This window comes from Hibiscus syriacus, unplaced genomic scaffold (genome assembly GCF_006381635.1).
Source record: "Hibiscus syriacus cultivar Baekdansim isolate YM2019G1 unplaced genomic scaffold, ASM638163v2 tig00111769_pilon, whole genome shotgun sequence".
Taxonomy (NCBI): domain Eukaryota; kingdom Viridiplantae; phylum Streptophyta; class Magnoliopsida; order Malvales; family Malvaceae; genus Hibiscus; species Hibiscus syriacus.
Window position 1 is genome coordinate 3,593,332 of NW_024063172.1, and position 14,254 is coordinate 3,607,585.

Here is a 14,254-nt window from a genome sequence, read left to right on the forward strand (position 1 = left end):
TCTTCAATGAGCCAAGACACAATACAATTAACCCCCTTTTTTCTGAAAGAATGTTGAATAAATTAATATTTAGATTTGACTTTTTTTAAATTAATAGTTTTAATTGACATTTAAATAATTAATTAAATTATCGATATATATTAATTAATCAAATTAATATTAGATATTAGTTAGTGTTTAATTAATATACCAAATATTACTGATTATATAAAAATATCAGATATTAATTATAAATTTAATATAAATGTTAAAAAATCAATTATGTTCAAGTAGATAATAAAAATTTGATACTAAATTTTAGTTAAAAATTAAAATTAAAATAAAAAATCTATGATCAATTTCTTAAAACCATATTTGCATTTTACCTTCTTTTTTCTGTTTTGTTTCACTAAAAAAAACAATGGTTTCAGGACATGTTGACATGAACACTGCCATTGGTGACGGAGTCACAAACAGGGCAAGTGCTTACCAGAGTGGACCCACACTTTGCACATAGACAAAGATGCCTGCATGGCAGCAACAACACAATACTCTCCTTCTCCCCACACTTTCTACACTTCGTTTTACCGTCCTCGACCACCGCCTCTGTTGGTTGTTGTCGCGGCGGCATAACAACCACCTTGCGCCACCCTTCATCGCAGCTTCCGCAGCTAGACTCCGCATCATCAACCAAATCCGCAGCGGCTCCGTCGTTGGCAACGTTTCGTTCCTTGCAGACATGGGCCAGGACTTGTTCTAAATTGGTGCGTAGAGAATTGGCGGTGGCTTCGTTGGTCTGCGCCAAGTCCCGCCATAGTTGATTCTCTAAACAAAGGCTTTTAACCCTTTCTTGAAGAACCCAGTTCAGTTCCCCCATTCTTTGAATCTCCTCGTCTTTCTCCTTCAATTTCTTCACGACGCCGTCTTGGATAGCCGTTAACAACATTCTCGACTGTTTCTTCCTCTTTTCTTCGAGCTCCGCCCTCAGTTTCTCCATCTGTAAATAACACACAAAAGAAACATCAATAAACTGTCCTTGTTATTTAATTTGTTAACCTGTCCTACACCATTGAAAAAAAAAAGAACTCACATTTTGGGCAATCAAACGGTCGATTTCTTGCTGCTGCTGTTGTTGAATCTGACAGAAAACACCAGCATCAACAACAGAAGAAACACCCAAAGATTTGTTCTTTCGAGGAACAGCGTAGGAATCGAAGCAATTGACAAACGACGCATCTTGGTCTTTTCCTCGGAGCCGACGAGACCGGGATATTCACGTTATACGTAAGTCCACTGTCAGCTTTGTTGATTGAAGTTTTGCAGAAAAATTGATAAACAGCAGCTTCTTGCATTGTATTTGTATCCACCAAAGGAACACTAGTAAAATCTCTGTCACAACAACAAAAACGTTAACAAAATGGAAAACAAAACCCAGAATTTATACAGAAACAGAGACGGATTTAGTTTGAAGTTTACCCATTGGGGATGAACTGAGGGAAAATATTCATATTCGGAGCCTCGACTGGCATTTGAACCTTGTGCTTAAGCTTGATGTTGTCCTTTTAGAAGGATATATAAGTGAAAGAAGGGAATGGGAGAGAGAGAGATAAGGAGAGTTCTTTGGAGGAGAGGACAAAGGGAAAATGAGATGAATGAAAAAAACAAGTCAAACAACAGATTTATCAGGGTTTGGTTTTTAGTGAGAGAGCAAAGGAGAGAAAAAGTCAAAAAAATACTTTCCTTTTTTTTTAATATTTTAATTTGTAAAATTAGTAAAACATGGGGTGGCAGTGGCAGATTTTGTCCTTTAGATTATATTTGGTTTATATAAACTCTTTCCCTTTTTGTCTAATTCAATCCTCGGTCCCTGTATTCTTTGAACATTTACAATTCAGTCCTTTATTTTTGTTCTCATAAATTGAATATATTCACTATTTTCATTTAACATTGATAACGCCTTAGTTTTTCTTTTCTTTCTAAACGGACAATGTAAATTTACGTGAGAGTCATGTAAACAAAAAGAATCACAATTTGTGTAATATTGGCCACGTGAGCAATTTTTTTTTTAAATAAATATTTTAATGTAAATTATTCTTATAGTGTTATCAGTTAAGATTCAATTACTAATTTGAAAAAGTAGGTGAAATAAATTCATGGATTAAAAAGTCATAAGTATAAGTTGAACTGATTCAATAGATTAGGGACTGAAAATAGAGTTTTTAAAATTTTATTAGGCTCGGTTTAATTGACGCAGTGTTGCATCGGTAAAAGATAGACTTACGGGGGGCAAAGAGGAAATTTAACCATTTTCTCTTTTTGGGGTTCTGTCAAACATGGGATTTAGTTTTTTTAACCACAAAACTGAATTGCTGGCTGGCTGGCTGTCAGTTGTGTATGTATCTATTTATTTATTTATCCAAGAAACTGACGTGCGGCATATCTGCCACGTGTTATCACCACACAGTTCTTGCACGTAAGCCGCTATATACGGTCCAAGCACCCAGCCACATTTTTTTAACGAATAAAATAAAAACAGGGGAAGGGTCCGTTGCGAACGTGGCCCCAGTTGGGGCCCCATTAACCTTTTGGCATGTGTGAAGCGTGGGATCTTTCTCTTTTTGGTATTAAATGACTTTTTTTTTAAAAAGAAATAAATGAAAATATAAAAGATACTCCCCCTGTCTACGTTTGTGGGGTCATGCTAAAGTGGCGGTTTCCCATTTGTTTCGCTGCCCTTGGCTTTATTGCCCTTTTTTACGAAATAAATATTTTTATAGTGAAATAATATTATAAAAAAATATTTTACTTAACGAAAAATAAAGATACTTTTAATCAGAAACATTTTACAAATGATATTAGGAATTAAATATATTTTTGTCTCGTGTATTATCCTAATTAGAAGATGTTCTTAGTCGAATGTGTTTTTAGAATATTTTTATAAAAAATAAAATATAATTATTTAGGGGCGGTTTATTAAAAAATGTTTAAAGGTGGTTTAGATTTAGGGTTAATGCTTGTGTCTTTTTTAAACTAAAGAAAACCTTTTAGGTCTGTGCAGCGTTTTTACATCTCAACATTACTAAAGAGACATTAAATTTAAAAGATCATTATTAATAAAAACGTATATTTTTAAATTGAACAAAGCAGACAAATTTTCATGACAGGTTAGGAGTTCAATTGGTTTGGCATGATAATAGTTAGAAAGGACAGAGAATTAATGTGACGTTTTAATTACTCAAAACATTTGTTACTTTATTTCATTTTAATTTCACTCCCAAACGCATGATATTTAAGAATAAATAATGTAATGACGACAATAATAAACTCTTGTTATCTTTATTACATCGAAATTAAGTTGCCCCAAGAGATTCTATGGAAATTAAAAACGTTTTCATTTAAAATTAAAATAATAATATTAAATAATTGAATCAATGAAAAAAAAACATATGGTGATAAAACAATAGTAATAATAGTTTTTTTTTCATTTAGATCATGTCTTTTACAAATATATTGAGTGATTTTAATAAAAGAGTATTATTTTACACATAAAATTTTAGTTCAAGGAATTATAGCTACAAAGTGTGTAATATATATTATTAATAATTGAAAAAATTCTTAATATATTTTTTTATAATCATTTTAAAATGTATTTTTTACTATAAAAAAATTACAACACAAATTTTACCCAAAAAAAACGATGGCAATACACAAATTCACGTAGGAAAGCATGGAAAATGTTATTTTTCTTTGTTTCCAAAGAGTTCCAAGTTTTGTCGGTGCCATACTATGCTTAATATTCCACGGAGGTACAAGATGAAGGGTAAGAAAAAAGGTTAAAACCGGATGAAAATTACAGTGTGTGCAAAAAAAAGTAAAGTAAATCCATTGGCTGAGGGTCAACCACATGCATTGGGATTGATGCCAAAATTAATGAGGGTTTGATTAATTAGCTGACGGACGGACAAGTCACGGTCCTTCATAGAATTCAAGATTCTCCCAGCGACCAAACTTTGGGTCCCCACTCCTATCCTATTTTCCCACATTATTCAAGTGAAATGATGACTAAATATTGCGTACCACAATCCCCGTGACAGCCTCTTCATCGTATTTACGATATTAGACGTCGTTTAATCGTTTTCTATTTATTTTTTTATGATTAAGTTAGATTCGACCGATTAAGTCCATGTTTGTTTATCATGTTATTAATTTTATTTGTTTTGAACCCTTATTTAAATTTAAAAAATATTCTACATCAAAATTATTTGATTTCATATAATTTATTTTTATCATATAAAGTTTTATTTTACATCAATAAAATTAATAGCTATGTATATAGATGCAGCAAAATAGGAATGGGAATGGGAATGGGAATGGGAATGGGAATGGGAATGGGAATGGGAATGGGAATGGGAATGGGATAGATAAGTGTAGACGGGTCTTAATCATCCCCCACTATGCTCCCACCCTATATCTAATTGAATTCGCTGTCACAAACGAACTGTCAAAGTAAACGGAGACATGAAATTAAAGGAGAAAGAAAAGAGAAATATTGGAGTTAATTGCCTTGCCACCCACCACCAACACTTGTGATATATGTAGATACGTAGATCCCACATCCTTCTTTCATTAGTTTTCTCTTTTTCTTTTGTTGTCAATCTCTTCCATTATTGCCTTGCTTCCATCATGTCCCATTAGGGTTTTCACTTTAACTAACTTTGAAAATATGACAAAAAATAACACACAAAAACGAAATGATGAAATAATATACATCGAAATACACGAAGCATGTTCTTATCCACTTAGCAATTTTTACATTTATTCTATTGCAAAATCTACCCTAAATAATTCCCTATTGGTGGTACTTTTCACATGAACTTTCTTTTGAAAGCTGATATTGCCTGTAATTATGTGGTTGATTAGTACAATTTACTTTACTCTAAATTATCAACTCACAAACATGATAAGTAGTATCCAAGAGAGCTCACATTCATATGCACCTAATGATATAATTGATTTTACCAATAAATTTTCAAATACCACATTTGAATCATTATTTAAAAAAAAATTATCGATAAAAACATTTTTATTATATACAACACGTCCGATTAATGTAAAGATGAAATATCCTATAGAATATTTACGTAGAAATTTCCTCCCTTTTTATTTCTTAGTTGAAATTTTGGTATTCCGACCATGAAGAGGAGACAAGGAACTTAGATGCCTTTCCCTTAACCCTAATAACGATGGTGATGTTCATTTCTTCAATTAAAAAGAAATAATTTTTTTTGATGGCTGCTAAACCTAAAAGTTTTGATTGAGTGTTTGTCATTAGCCACGTTTCTTTGTCATATTAACGCTTCGCAGTTCCGACCATTTTTGCAGCCAGACATTCAATCTTTACATGACTTGGATAGCTAACAATAGTCTAAATATGCATTTGTTTTAGCTTAATCCAAAAAATATATTATGATTATAAATAAATATTTACTTATATCTTAGTCTAATAAGAAATGTTTATTCATGAACTCATCTAATAGTTTCAAACAATTGTGTTTGCAGAGGACGTGTTGTCAACTGATTAACAATATTTTGAATAAATATTACTTTATAATCACATCAGACTATTCAAAAAAAAAAATTATGCATCATTCATTTATAGTATAAAATAATAATTTTGTTAAATATTCGAAATCTGACTGAACAACCCCCACTGCTATATATATATAAACCCAATTTGTCAAATATAGTAACCCTAATTCTGACATTGCAACAATGGGTTTATTTATCTACGCTTGGCTTTTCTTTTGAAAATCTTAAAAATAGATATATATAAAAAAATACAAGTTAGGTTGATTATGAAGATCACGAGCTAAGATGACTACCATATTAAATTTAAATTTTATGAAAATATTCAGACAAAAAAAACAAAGCAGTGTTTGCTGAAACCAAAACCTCGTTGCGATGTTAACTGTAATGACGACAAATTTTAATGAATTCTTATGGTTTTGGACAGATAACGTTGGACTTTATTTCACCTACGACAATTCATTGTGTTGATATATATTTACGTATTATAATTATATTTATATTTATATATACTTGAAATAATTTATTGGAGATATTCTATGTAAGGTGTTCATGTCCATGCATGTGATTCGAATTTCATGATTATCGTCATGCTAATGTCATATTGTATGATCACTTCATCCAAGTAAAAGTAGTTAAAAAATAAATAAACATTGTTTTGGGTTTTTTTTTTATGTTGATTCCAACGACACATTTTTTTGTTGTTGGTATTTTATATATGAGATGGGTCCCTTGATGGAGAAAGAAATTTGTAAGAGAACTTTGATGGTTCATAGATTGATATGCTGGATTTAGATAATAATAATAATAATAATATAAAGGAGTGGAGCAGACATGTTTAAAGACTTTTAGTTTGATAGAGGTTTGTCTTATGAATGAGTTTCATCATCATTCATGGCACTCGGGCAAATACAGATGGTGCAAAAAAGCATAGCCCAAGTCATTAGGTAAGCAATATTTAGAGTTGTGGGACAAAGCTAATTAGTTGTGGCTCACAAGACTTTAATATCATTTGGTTTGATCAACGTTTGTGTACGAGTTTTAGTACACAAATTTTCTTTGTAATGAAGTGTTATCTCTATAAACGGTTATGGATTCAATTAAGTGTTGAAAGTCACGTATAACCGCAATTATTTTATATTTTTCAACATTCATAAAATTTAATTATCCTACTTTGCTGTTGCTTTTCTCAATTAGATTTTGATATGTAGAATCTTAGTTTCCTCTTTTATCTTACGATTGCTTCTATTGTCACTATCTCCGTATAACAGTGTATTAGGTCGATTATTAAGAAGTTTAATTTTCGTTTAAATAAAATTTTAGATTCAAATTTTTATAAAAGAGAATTGCGAGAATCTAGTCTCGTTTAGGAATCGAGCTTATCTGGACTCTACATGTAATCCGTGTCACACCCCGATTTTCACTGATTTTGATTTAAATTGAATTTTTATTTATGATGAGGACCAAATTGTATAAAACTTTGAAACTTGAGGTCAATTTTTGATAATTATAGGAAGCACAGGGACCTAAGCTGAAATTATCACATCGATCTTTAACTTTGAAAAAAAAATTGTAGAGATTGGTGAGATTGAACCCGTAACCTTCCATAGAAGGAAAGATGCCCAAAGACCTACCGTTTAGGCTAGGGGATTGTTCTAATACATTTTATTAAAATATGTTTTATAGTTAATTACTTAGCCTGGATTTTAAATTCCAGATCATTTATTTCTCATTGGATTGAACCAAATTAAATAATATATAATATAATAATAATAATAATTAGGAAATGTTTTCCAAACTCGTCCCCCTCCGTGCACTAAACTCTGGCCGCAATGAGTGTACCACTACCACCATTTTGTTCCCCATCGTCCTTCGATCAAAAGCCCTCTGCCAATTTGTCGAAAGTCGCAGTCATTCGCCGTGAATCGACGATTGTTTGCTCGTCGAAAACCCAAATTCATTGTTTTCTTCTCCTTGCAATTTCGGCCACCACAGACCCGTAGGCCCCGACACCACCACCGTTCGACTCGCCATCCCAGCTGAGCAAAACCCGAACGACCTCTCTCCATCTAAGCTCACCGTTTGCAGTGAATCACCAAGAAAGCCTCGTCGAAAAGTTTCATCCACCGTCGTGGTTTTCACAATTTTTATGCCGATTTCGTCATCGGTTGACCTCATCGCCACGCTATTAGGGTCCCCACTCAGTTCCGATCATATATGAAATTTATGATTTATATATTAAAATATTATAGTGAGTTATATAAAATATATATATATATATATATATATATTTATTATAATGATATTTTTATTTTTATTTTATATATTTAAATTGATATAATTCATATATAATGATATTTTTGAATTTATATAGTTTACATTAATATGATTCATATATAATTGTAAATATAATGTCCTGACCCTAGACTAGGACCTAAACTTTTTAGTACCAAAAAATAATTGTAAATATAATTTAAATGTTATATTTTTAATTTACACATAATATGTATAATGGACATTTTATATTTTCAACTCACTTTTTAACAATAATTCTAAACAATACAATTTTAAACTGCACTTTTTTTAACACTTTTAAAAGTCCGTTTATATAGCACTTTTAAAATGCTTTTTCAAAAACTATACCAAATTAGCCCCTAATGAGAAATGTGAAAGGGGTTAATGGAAAGAGTTGTGGGAGAATCGGAGCTCGGTTTTGAGATGCAGAGCTGATGGTTTGAGAGAGAAATGAGGTGATATTTTTAAAAATTTTGGAGAATTACTCTAGAATTGTCAATTTTTCGTCAGTCAAGATTTCGAATAGACTTTTTTGTTTACAGAAACCTCTAAGGACTAGTATTTTTCGAACTAAAACCTTCATCTACAATGCATATATAACACCACTGATAAGTTCACGTGACTATCAAAACGAAATTTAATATTTAACTATTAAATCTATTTATATTGATTTATAAATACCATAATCATTCTATGTCCGATAAAGGGAGAAACCTTCAGCATTCTACACATAATCACCCTCTTGTTTCTTATGGCCAACTATTTCTCATGAAAAGGCATCGACCAACAATCGTTTTCTTCTTCCTCTAAATAAAAAAAAAGTGAACTGTCAATGAGGCAAACTTATCCCTATCAACAGTGTTAATAAGAAACATTTCCGCACATGTTTCTGGAACTTCGAACAGGCAAAAATGGCAAACAATATTGAGCTAAAGATGGAAGAAAATCAAAACAAGTTCAAGTATGAAACAGAAAAAATTGCCAACTGACTGAAGCACATCCATGTAAACAAAATAACAAAAATTATTACGATTTTGTTTACATATATAAAGTCTTTATGTATTTTGATCTTTTCCTCACAAAAGCTGTGGTGGAAGCTAGCACGGCTCTCAAGAGTAGCATTCATTTTTTCCCACAGTTGAAACCATGGCAAATAGACAGGACAATGATGAGGATCAAGGCAATCAGTATTCCTAGAACAATCAGTTTGATCTTCATGTTTTGCAGCCACATTTTTCTTCGAATTTTTGTCCCGGTACTTCGAAAGTCTTGAGCCTGCAAAGAAATCATCTCGGAAGGTCGTGAAGCACGAACTGATGTGTAGCTAACGTGAAGGCATCTTAAAATTATGTCTCACTTGTATGATCTAACATCCAAGGCTCTACTCGACTCTCGCATGAAATGAACAGGGAAAAAAAGAAACCGCCATTTGAGTTCATACATGTTTATATGTTCATGGAGACCCGGAGCGATGCATGAAAGATAATGAAAGAGGTGACGGCAAGAGTCACTTACCTGATGATGAAGATTCTCGGTCTTATCCACTAGCAGCTCTATCTTTTCTCCTCTATCTAACACCTGTAGGAAGGGAATTCAGTAACAACTACCAAAAGTATGTTTCTGATATATAGTTGGTACCAAAATCTTATCATAGTTTATCGTTGGTGAATCACACTCAGCACGGAAGTATTACACGATGGCAACATCAACCAGGACGTACTGGAAAATGTGACATTTAAGAAGCAAAACCAGATAGTTCCATGGATGCACAGGACACGTATAGGCATTTGGAAAAACTAGCAAACCATTTGAACTACTTGAACAATTCAATAAACTCAACCCCGGAAAAATTACACAGAGACCGTTAAACATTATCAAAGTCGTTAGTCACTATGACTAATTAGTAAAAATCAGCCTAAGAGTAAATGACAGGTAAAACAAAGCAAATCTACCTTTTCAATGTTCTCCATCATAACACCTTTGACTTCAGAAACCTGAGCTTTAACCTTAGCAAGCTTGCTAATTTCTTCAGGATGCTCGATACAGTATTGCATATGTTCTTTCAGTTTCGGCCTGTAACTAATAACTTGTTATATTCTCTACAATAATAAGAAAATACCCCTCCCCCTGTTAATTGTTTTCAGGAGTTTGGTCAAGATATCGATACCCGAATTCCTTATTCAGGCTGTTGGCAGGAGCTGTAGCAGCCTTTCCACTACCATATTTTGACACAAAGTCATCCTGGATACGCTCCAAAAATGCAATTGGAATTTGCCTTCCGGCCGACTCATCTGCAACAACGCAATAAACTGCAACATCGAAAAGTCAGCCAATCTACAAACACAATATGAAAAAAGGAGACGACAACGAGATTGCAAGTGATAACATAGAAGAAGGTTCTACCACCAACGTGGAGTCCATTAGACTTCATTGAAGCAATATGCATAAACAATAAAATTCCCACTGAATCTTGAATAGACTTCTAATAATATATTTCTCCCACATCCCCTCTCCCTGCTCTCCTGTTTCACCAGCAACATGGAATCCGAAATACAGGGAAGAAAAACCATATCGATATCCCTTTTTTCACCCGAAGTTGGTATATAACAATATAAAGATAAGACATTACATTCATCTTTCAGAAGAAACACAGAACATAATAAAATAGAATAGCCACGTTGGCACATGAGCCTTCAACAACCTGCATATACATGAACACGATACATATACGGAGACAAATTTTTTAAGTTCAATTTGTGTAGTTTCCAATACTCTATAATGCATAATAATCAGAGATAAACTTCATTAACATATGAAAAACAACAGCATAAAACACAAAGTTTCTTCTTTTCTTTTTTTTTTCATTTCTAACAAGTAATTTTCTCCTAAACAATTTCAATGGCAGAAACCAAAATCCAAACTTCCCCTCTAGATCCTAAATCCCATGTTTTTCCAACGATCAGATTATAATTTAAAATGAAAAATAAAAGCCCCAAAATTTTATTCTCTTTCATTTTGCTTTGCGTTCATTTCACAAAAGACCCAAACCTTTGAAATCATAGAACCAACAATTTTAATTCTTGAAAATAAAAAACTAAAAGCTTTAAAAAAAACTTAACTGTAGCCATTATCGACAAGATAATTGAAGGTGTGGCCATCGCAGTTGTAAGTGAACTTGTTGTTGGAAGAAGGAAGCTTTTGGAGGCACTGTAGAGCTATGGAATTGAAATTCCCACTGTATTCAGTGTACTCAGCTAATATAACATCTCCACGAGATATAAACGCATAGATCAATGATTTCGGTGCCATTTTCTTATAAATTTTTAAAAATGGAAATCTGGGTTTCAAAGAAAAAACAAATAGAGATCTGTGATTTGAAGCTTTCCCTTCGTTTTCTCTTCGGAATCACTCTTTTGTTGAATTTTCGGATATAGAGAAATAAGAAAAATAACAGTAGAGTGAACAGCGGTTAACAAGGTTTTGAATTTTGAAGGGAGAAAACAACAGCAAAATTGAAACTTTGAAAATAATAATTGATTTAATTGCAGATTAGCAACTTCGGTTTCGTTCAAAGTTCGGATTTTATGAATAAATTCTTGCACTTTTAATTCTTAAACAGCATGTTTGGTGTTACGATTATTAAAAAATAATTACATTTTAAAATAAATTGTTGATTAAATAAGTTTATATATTTTATTCTATTAAAAAAATATTTTTTATTATTTTTATTTATTAATTAAGCCAGATTGATTACTAAATAGATTATTATTATAAGGATGGTTCTCTCAATCTAATAATAATATTAGATGTAGGGGTTGTAAATGAGACGAGACAGATTGCGAGCTACTCGAGATTGACTCGATCAAAGCTCGATAAATACTCGGATCGAATGGACTCGACTCGAGCTCGAGCTCGACTCGAGTTCTTAACGAGCCGAAACGAGCTACTCGATATTCGACTCGAAAAGCTCGTGAGCAGCTCGAAAATATAATATATTAAGATTTTATTTTTTAGAAATAAATTATTATAATATAATATTTATGTATTGATTTTTTTATAATAAAAAAATACAGTAAGATTTCTTGTATTTAAGGTTCATGTTCGAGTTCGAGTTTGAGGCTTCAATCGAGTTAAGTTTAATCATTTTTTTTCATTTCGAGCCTTTTCAAGCTGCTCATGGCTTCAGTTTAGGATTTCGAGTTCGAGTCGAGCTTGAAAATTTTAAGTTTGCGAGTTTTCGAGTCGAGTCGAGTCGAGCTTCATTTCAAAATTTTCAAGTCGAGTCGAGCTCAGCATACTCGAGCTCGACTCGGCTCATTTACACCCCTAATTAGATGAATCTTAATAAGGGATGGACTTAGAGGTGATGGTAGTCGTCCTCTTTAAATTTTAATTTTTCATATTTTTAATTGACAATTTATTTCCTTTCTCTTAAAGTTTTATAAATCGTACTAATATTTTATGAACTTATTCTCTAACATAAACCACGTGTTTGTCTCTCATTTAACATATTTGGGAAGAAAAGCACCATATTACTTATTGGCTGAGAAGATGATGATCATCGTAATTTAAAAGTGATTTAAACATTTACCAATTTAAAGATTAGGTATAGTTGTTCCTTTTCCCCTAATTTGAATGTAGAAGCTGATAATCACTAAGATAATCTTAATGGTTAAGATAATCACTAAGATTAGGTATGGGTGATTTGAGTACAGTCGAATTCTCACAAGATCCAATCCATATTTTGATAACTTCGATGACTTTCCTTGTGGAAAACAATGAGAAAGCTCCCAATGGCATTGGGATTCTCATCGTTCTGTGGATGAACAAATGTGTCTATACATGTGTGATTGTTTTGTCTGATAAAGATGAAATGTTTTATTTTACACATGGAATTTTAGTATTATTGTTTGTACTATTTCAATATTTTAAATTTTAAAATCTCAAATAATATCAAAATCGTACTTGAAGATAAGCAAAAAAATCTTATTCATGTGATGTGATCTTCCATCGATTTGATTAACACCGAATGGTGTTTACATTTTCATTGAACATTGAAAATTTTAAAGATTTTAAGAGTTTCGAGTGACTGTCGATTAGAGGATGATTGATGATAGATGCGTTGATAAATGCGTGGATGGTCAATGACATATTAGTGATATGAATGACAGATGGTGATGACACCTGGTATGGGTAGAGAAATTTAGAATTATTATTTTTAAAATTTTGAGTTTTTTTAAGATCTAAGAAAATTTTAAGATTATATATATATATATATAATTTTAAGTTTTTTAATTTAAATAAAAATTTTAAAATTTTATAAATATGACACGTCTCATATAAAGAATTTTTAACTATTATTATCACGTAATTATTATTTTGTTGGCAATATTATACACTTAAATTGATAAAAGAAATTAAACACAAACAAGAAAAGAAGGATAATTCAGACACTTTTTACCTTTTATTAATGATAGGGGTCTCAGATAAATGGCCCAATTAACCCAAGAAAATGCATAGGCAATTACGTAAATTTTATTCTTCACACAAGCCCTAAATCCACCCTCCAATATATGAAACCCCAAACAAAGAGAAGAAAAAGTCCCATTTCGAAACAGCAGATCTTCGTCAAAACCCTAACGGGGAAGACCATAACCCTAGAGGTCGAGTCCTCCGACACCATCGACAATGCCAAGGCCAAGATCCATGCCAAGGAAGGCATACCACCGGACCAACAACGCCTCATCTTCGCCGGCAAGCAGCTCGAGGATGGCCGGACCTTAGCGGATTACAACATACAGAAGGAATCTACTCTTCACCTCGTCCTCCGTCTAAGGGGCGGCGCCAAGAAGAGGAAGAAGAAGACATACACCAAGCCCAAGAAGATCAAGCACAAGAAGAAGAAGGTCAAACTCGCAGTGCTCCAATTCTACAAGGTGAATGAGTCTGGGAAGGTTCAGAGGCTGAGGAAAGAGTGCCCTAATGCCGAGTGTGGGGCGGGAACCTTCATGGCTAACCATTTTAATAGGCATTATTGCGGTAAGTGTGGGCTTACTTATGTTTACCATAAGGCTGGTGGGGATTGATTTGCAAGAGATGGATTTATAGTTTGTTTTCACTAATCTTTTGTTTGATTTTGGAATTTTGGTTATCAATTTAGCTGTTTGGATCAAATTTTATGCAGTTTTCTTCTTGATGATTTGTAGTGCTTCTTATTTATCAATGGCAATGCTAACTTTTCAAACGCCATAGTTCCTATCCGAGTCGGATTAAAACTCAAACTAAACTGATCAAGTAATTTGAAATGATTTGAACTTGCAGGGGCGGTTTTTATTATGTTATACTATGTACAAACGCATTTATAATTTTACATTCAACACTGTTGAATAATATA

At 32.5% G+C, this 14,254-nt stretch overlaps 2 protein-coding genes and 1 pseudogene across 2 annotated transcripts; 1 reads left to right on the forward strand and 2 right to left on the reverse strand.

Annotated features, from left to right (window-relative positions):
* Nucleotides 1-374: 374 nt before the first annotated feature.
* LOC120169712 lies at nt 375-1,601 on the reverse strand (annotated as a pseudogene).
* Nucleotides 1,602-4,315: 2,714 nt separating this feature from the next.
* On the forward strand, nt 4,316-14,061 carry LOC120169905 (ubiquitin-40S ribosomal protein S27a-like). Its single transcript, XM_039177968.1, has 3 exons — nt 4,316-4,406; nt 7,097-7,137; nt 13,479-14,061. The coding sequence occupies exons 1-3, from the start codon at nt 4,316-4,318 to the stop codon at nt 13,944-13,946; spliced, it is 600 nt and encodes a 199-aa protein (XP_039033899.1). The 3' UTR covers nt 13,947-14,061.
* LOC120169713 (vesicle-associated membrane protein 721-like) lies at nt 8,972-11,280 on the reverse strand. Its single transcript, XM_039177831.1, has 5 exons — nt 10,980-11,280; nt 10,028-10,169; nt 9,813-9,933; nt 9,376-9,438; nt 8,972-9,135 (listed from the first exon to the last, which is right to left on the reverse strand). Exons 1-5 carry the CDS (start codon nt 11,167-11,169, stop codon nt 8,983-8,985), a joined length of 669 nt encoding a protein of 222 aa, XP_039033762.1. The 5' UTR covers nt 11,170-11,280; the 3' UTR covers nt 8,972-8,982.
* Nucleotides 14,062-14,254: the final 193 nt, after the last annotated feature.

Coding starts and splice junctions, on each gene's coding strand:
- LOC120169905 (XM_039177968.1), top strand. CDS start 4,316: ATGCAGCAAAATAGGAATGGGAATGGGAATGGGAATGGGAATGGGAAT. Junction 4,407..7,096: donor TGGGAATGGGATAGATAAGT/GTAGACGGGTCT, acceptor CAGGGACCTAAG/CTGAAATTATCACATCGATC. Junction 7,138..13,478: donor TTAACTTTGAAAAAAAAATT/GTAGAGATTGGT, acceptor ATTTCGAAACAG/CAGATCTTCGTCAAAACCCT.
- LOC120169713 (XM_039177831.1), bottom strand. CDS start 11,169: ATGGCACCGAAATCATTGATCTATGCGTTTATATCTCGTGGAGATGTT. Junction 10,170..10,979: donor TCTTGTCGATAATGGCTACA/GTTAAGTTTTTT, acceptor TCGATGTTGCAG/TTTATTGCGTTGTTGCAGAT. Junction 9,136..9,375: donor CCGAGAATCTTCATCATCAG/GTAAGTGACTCT, acceptor ATTTCTTTGCAG/GCTCAAGACTTTCGAAGTAC.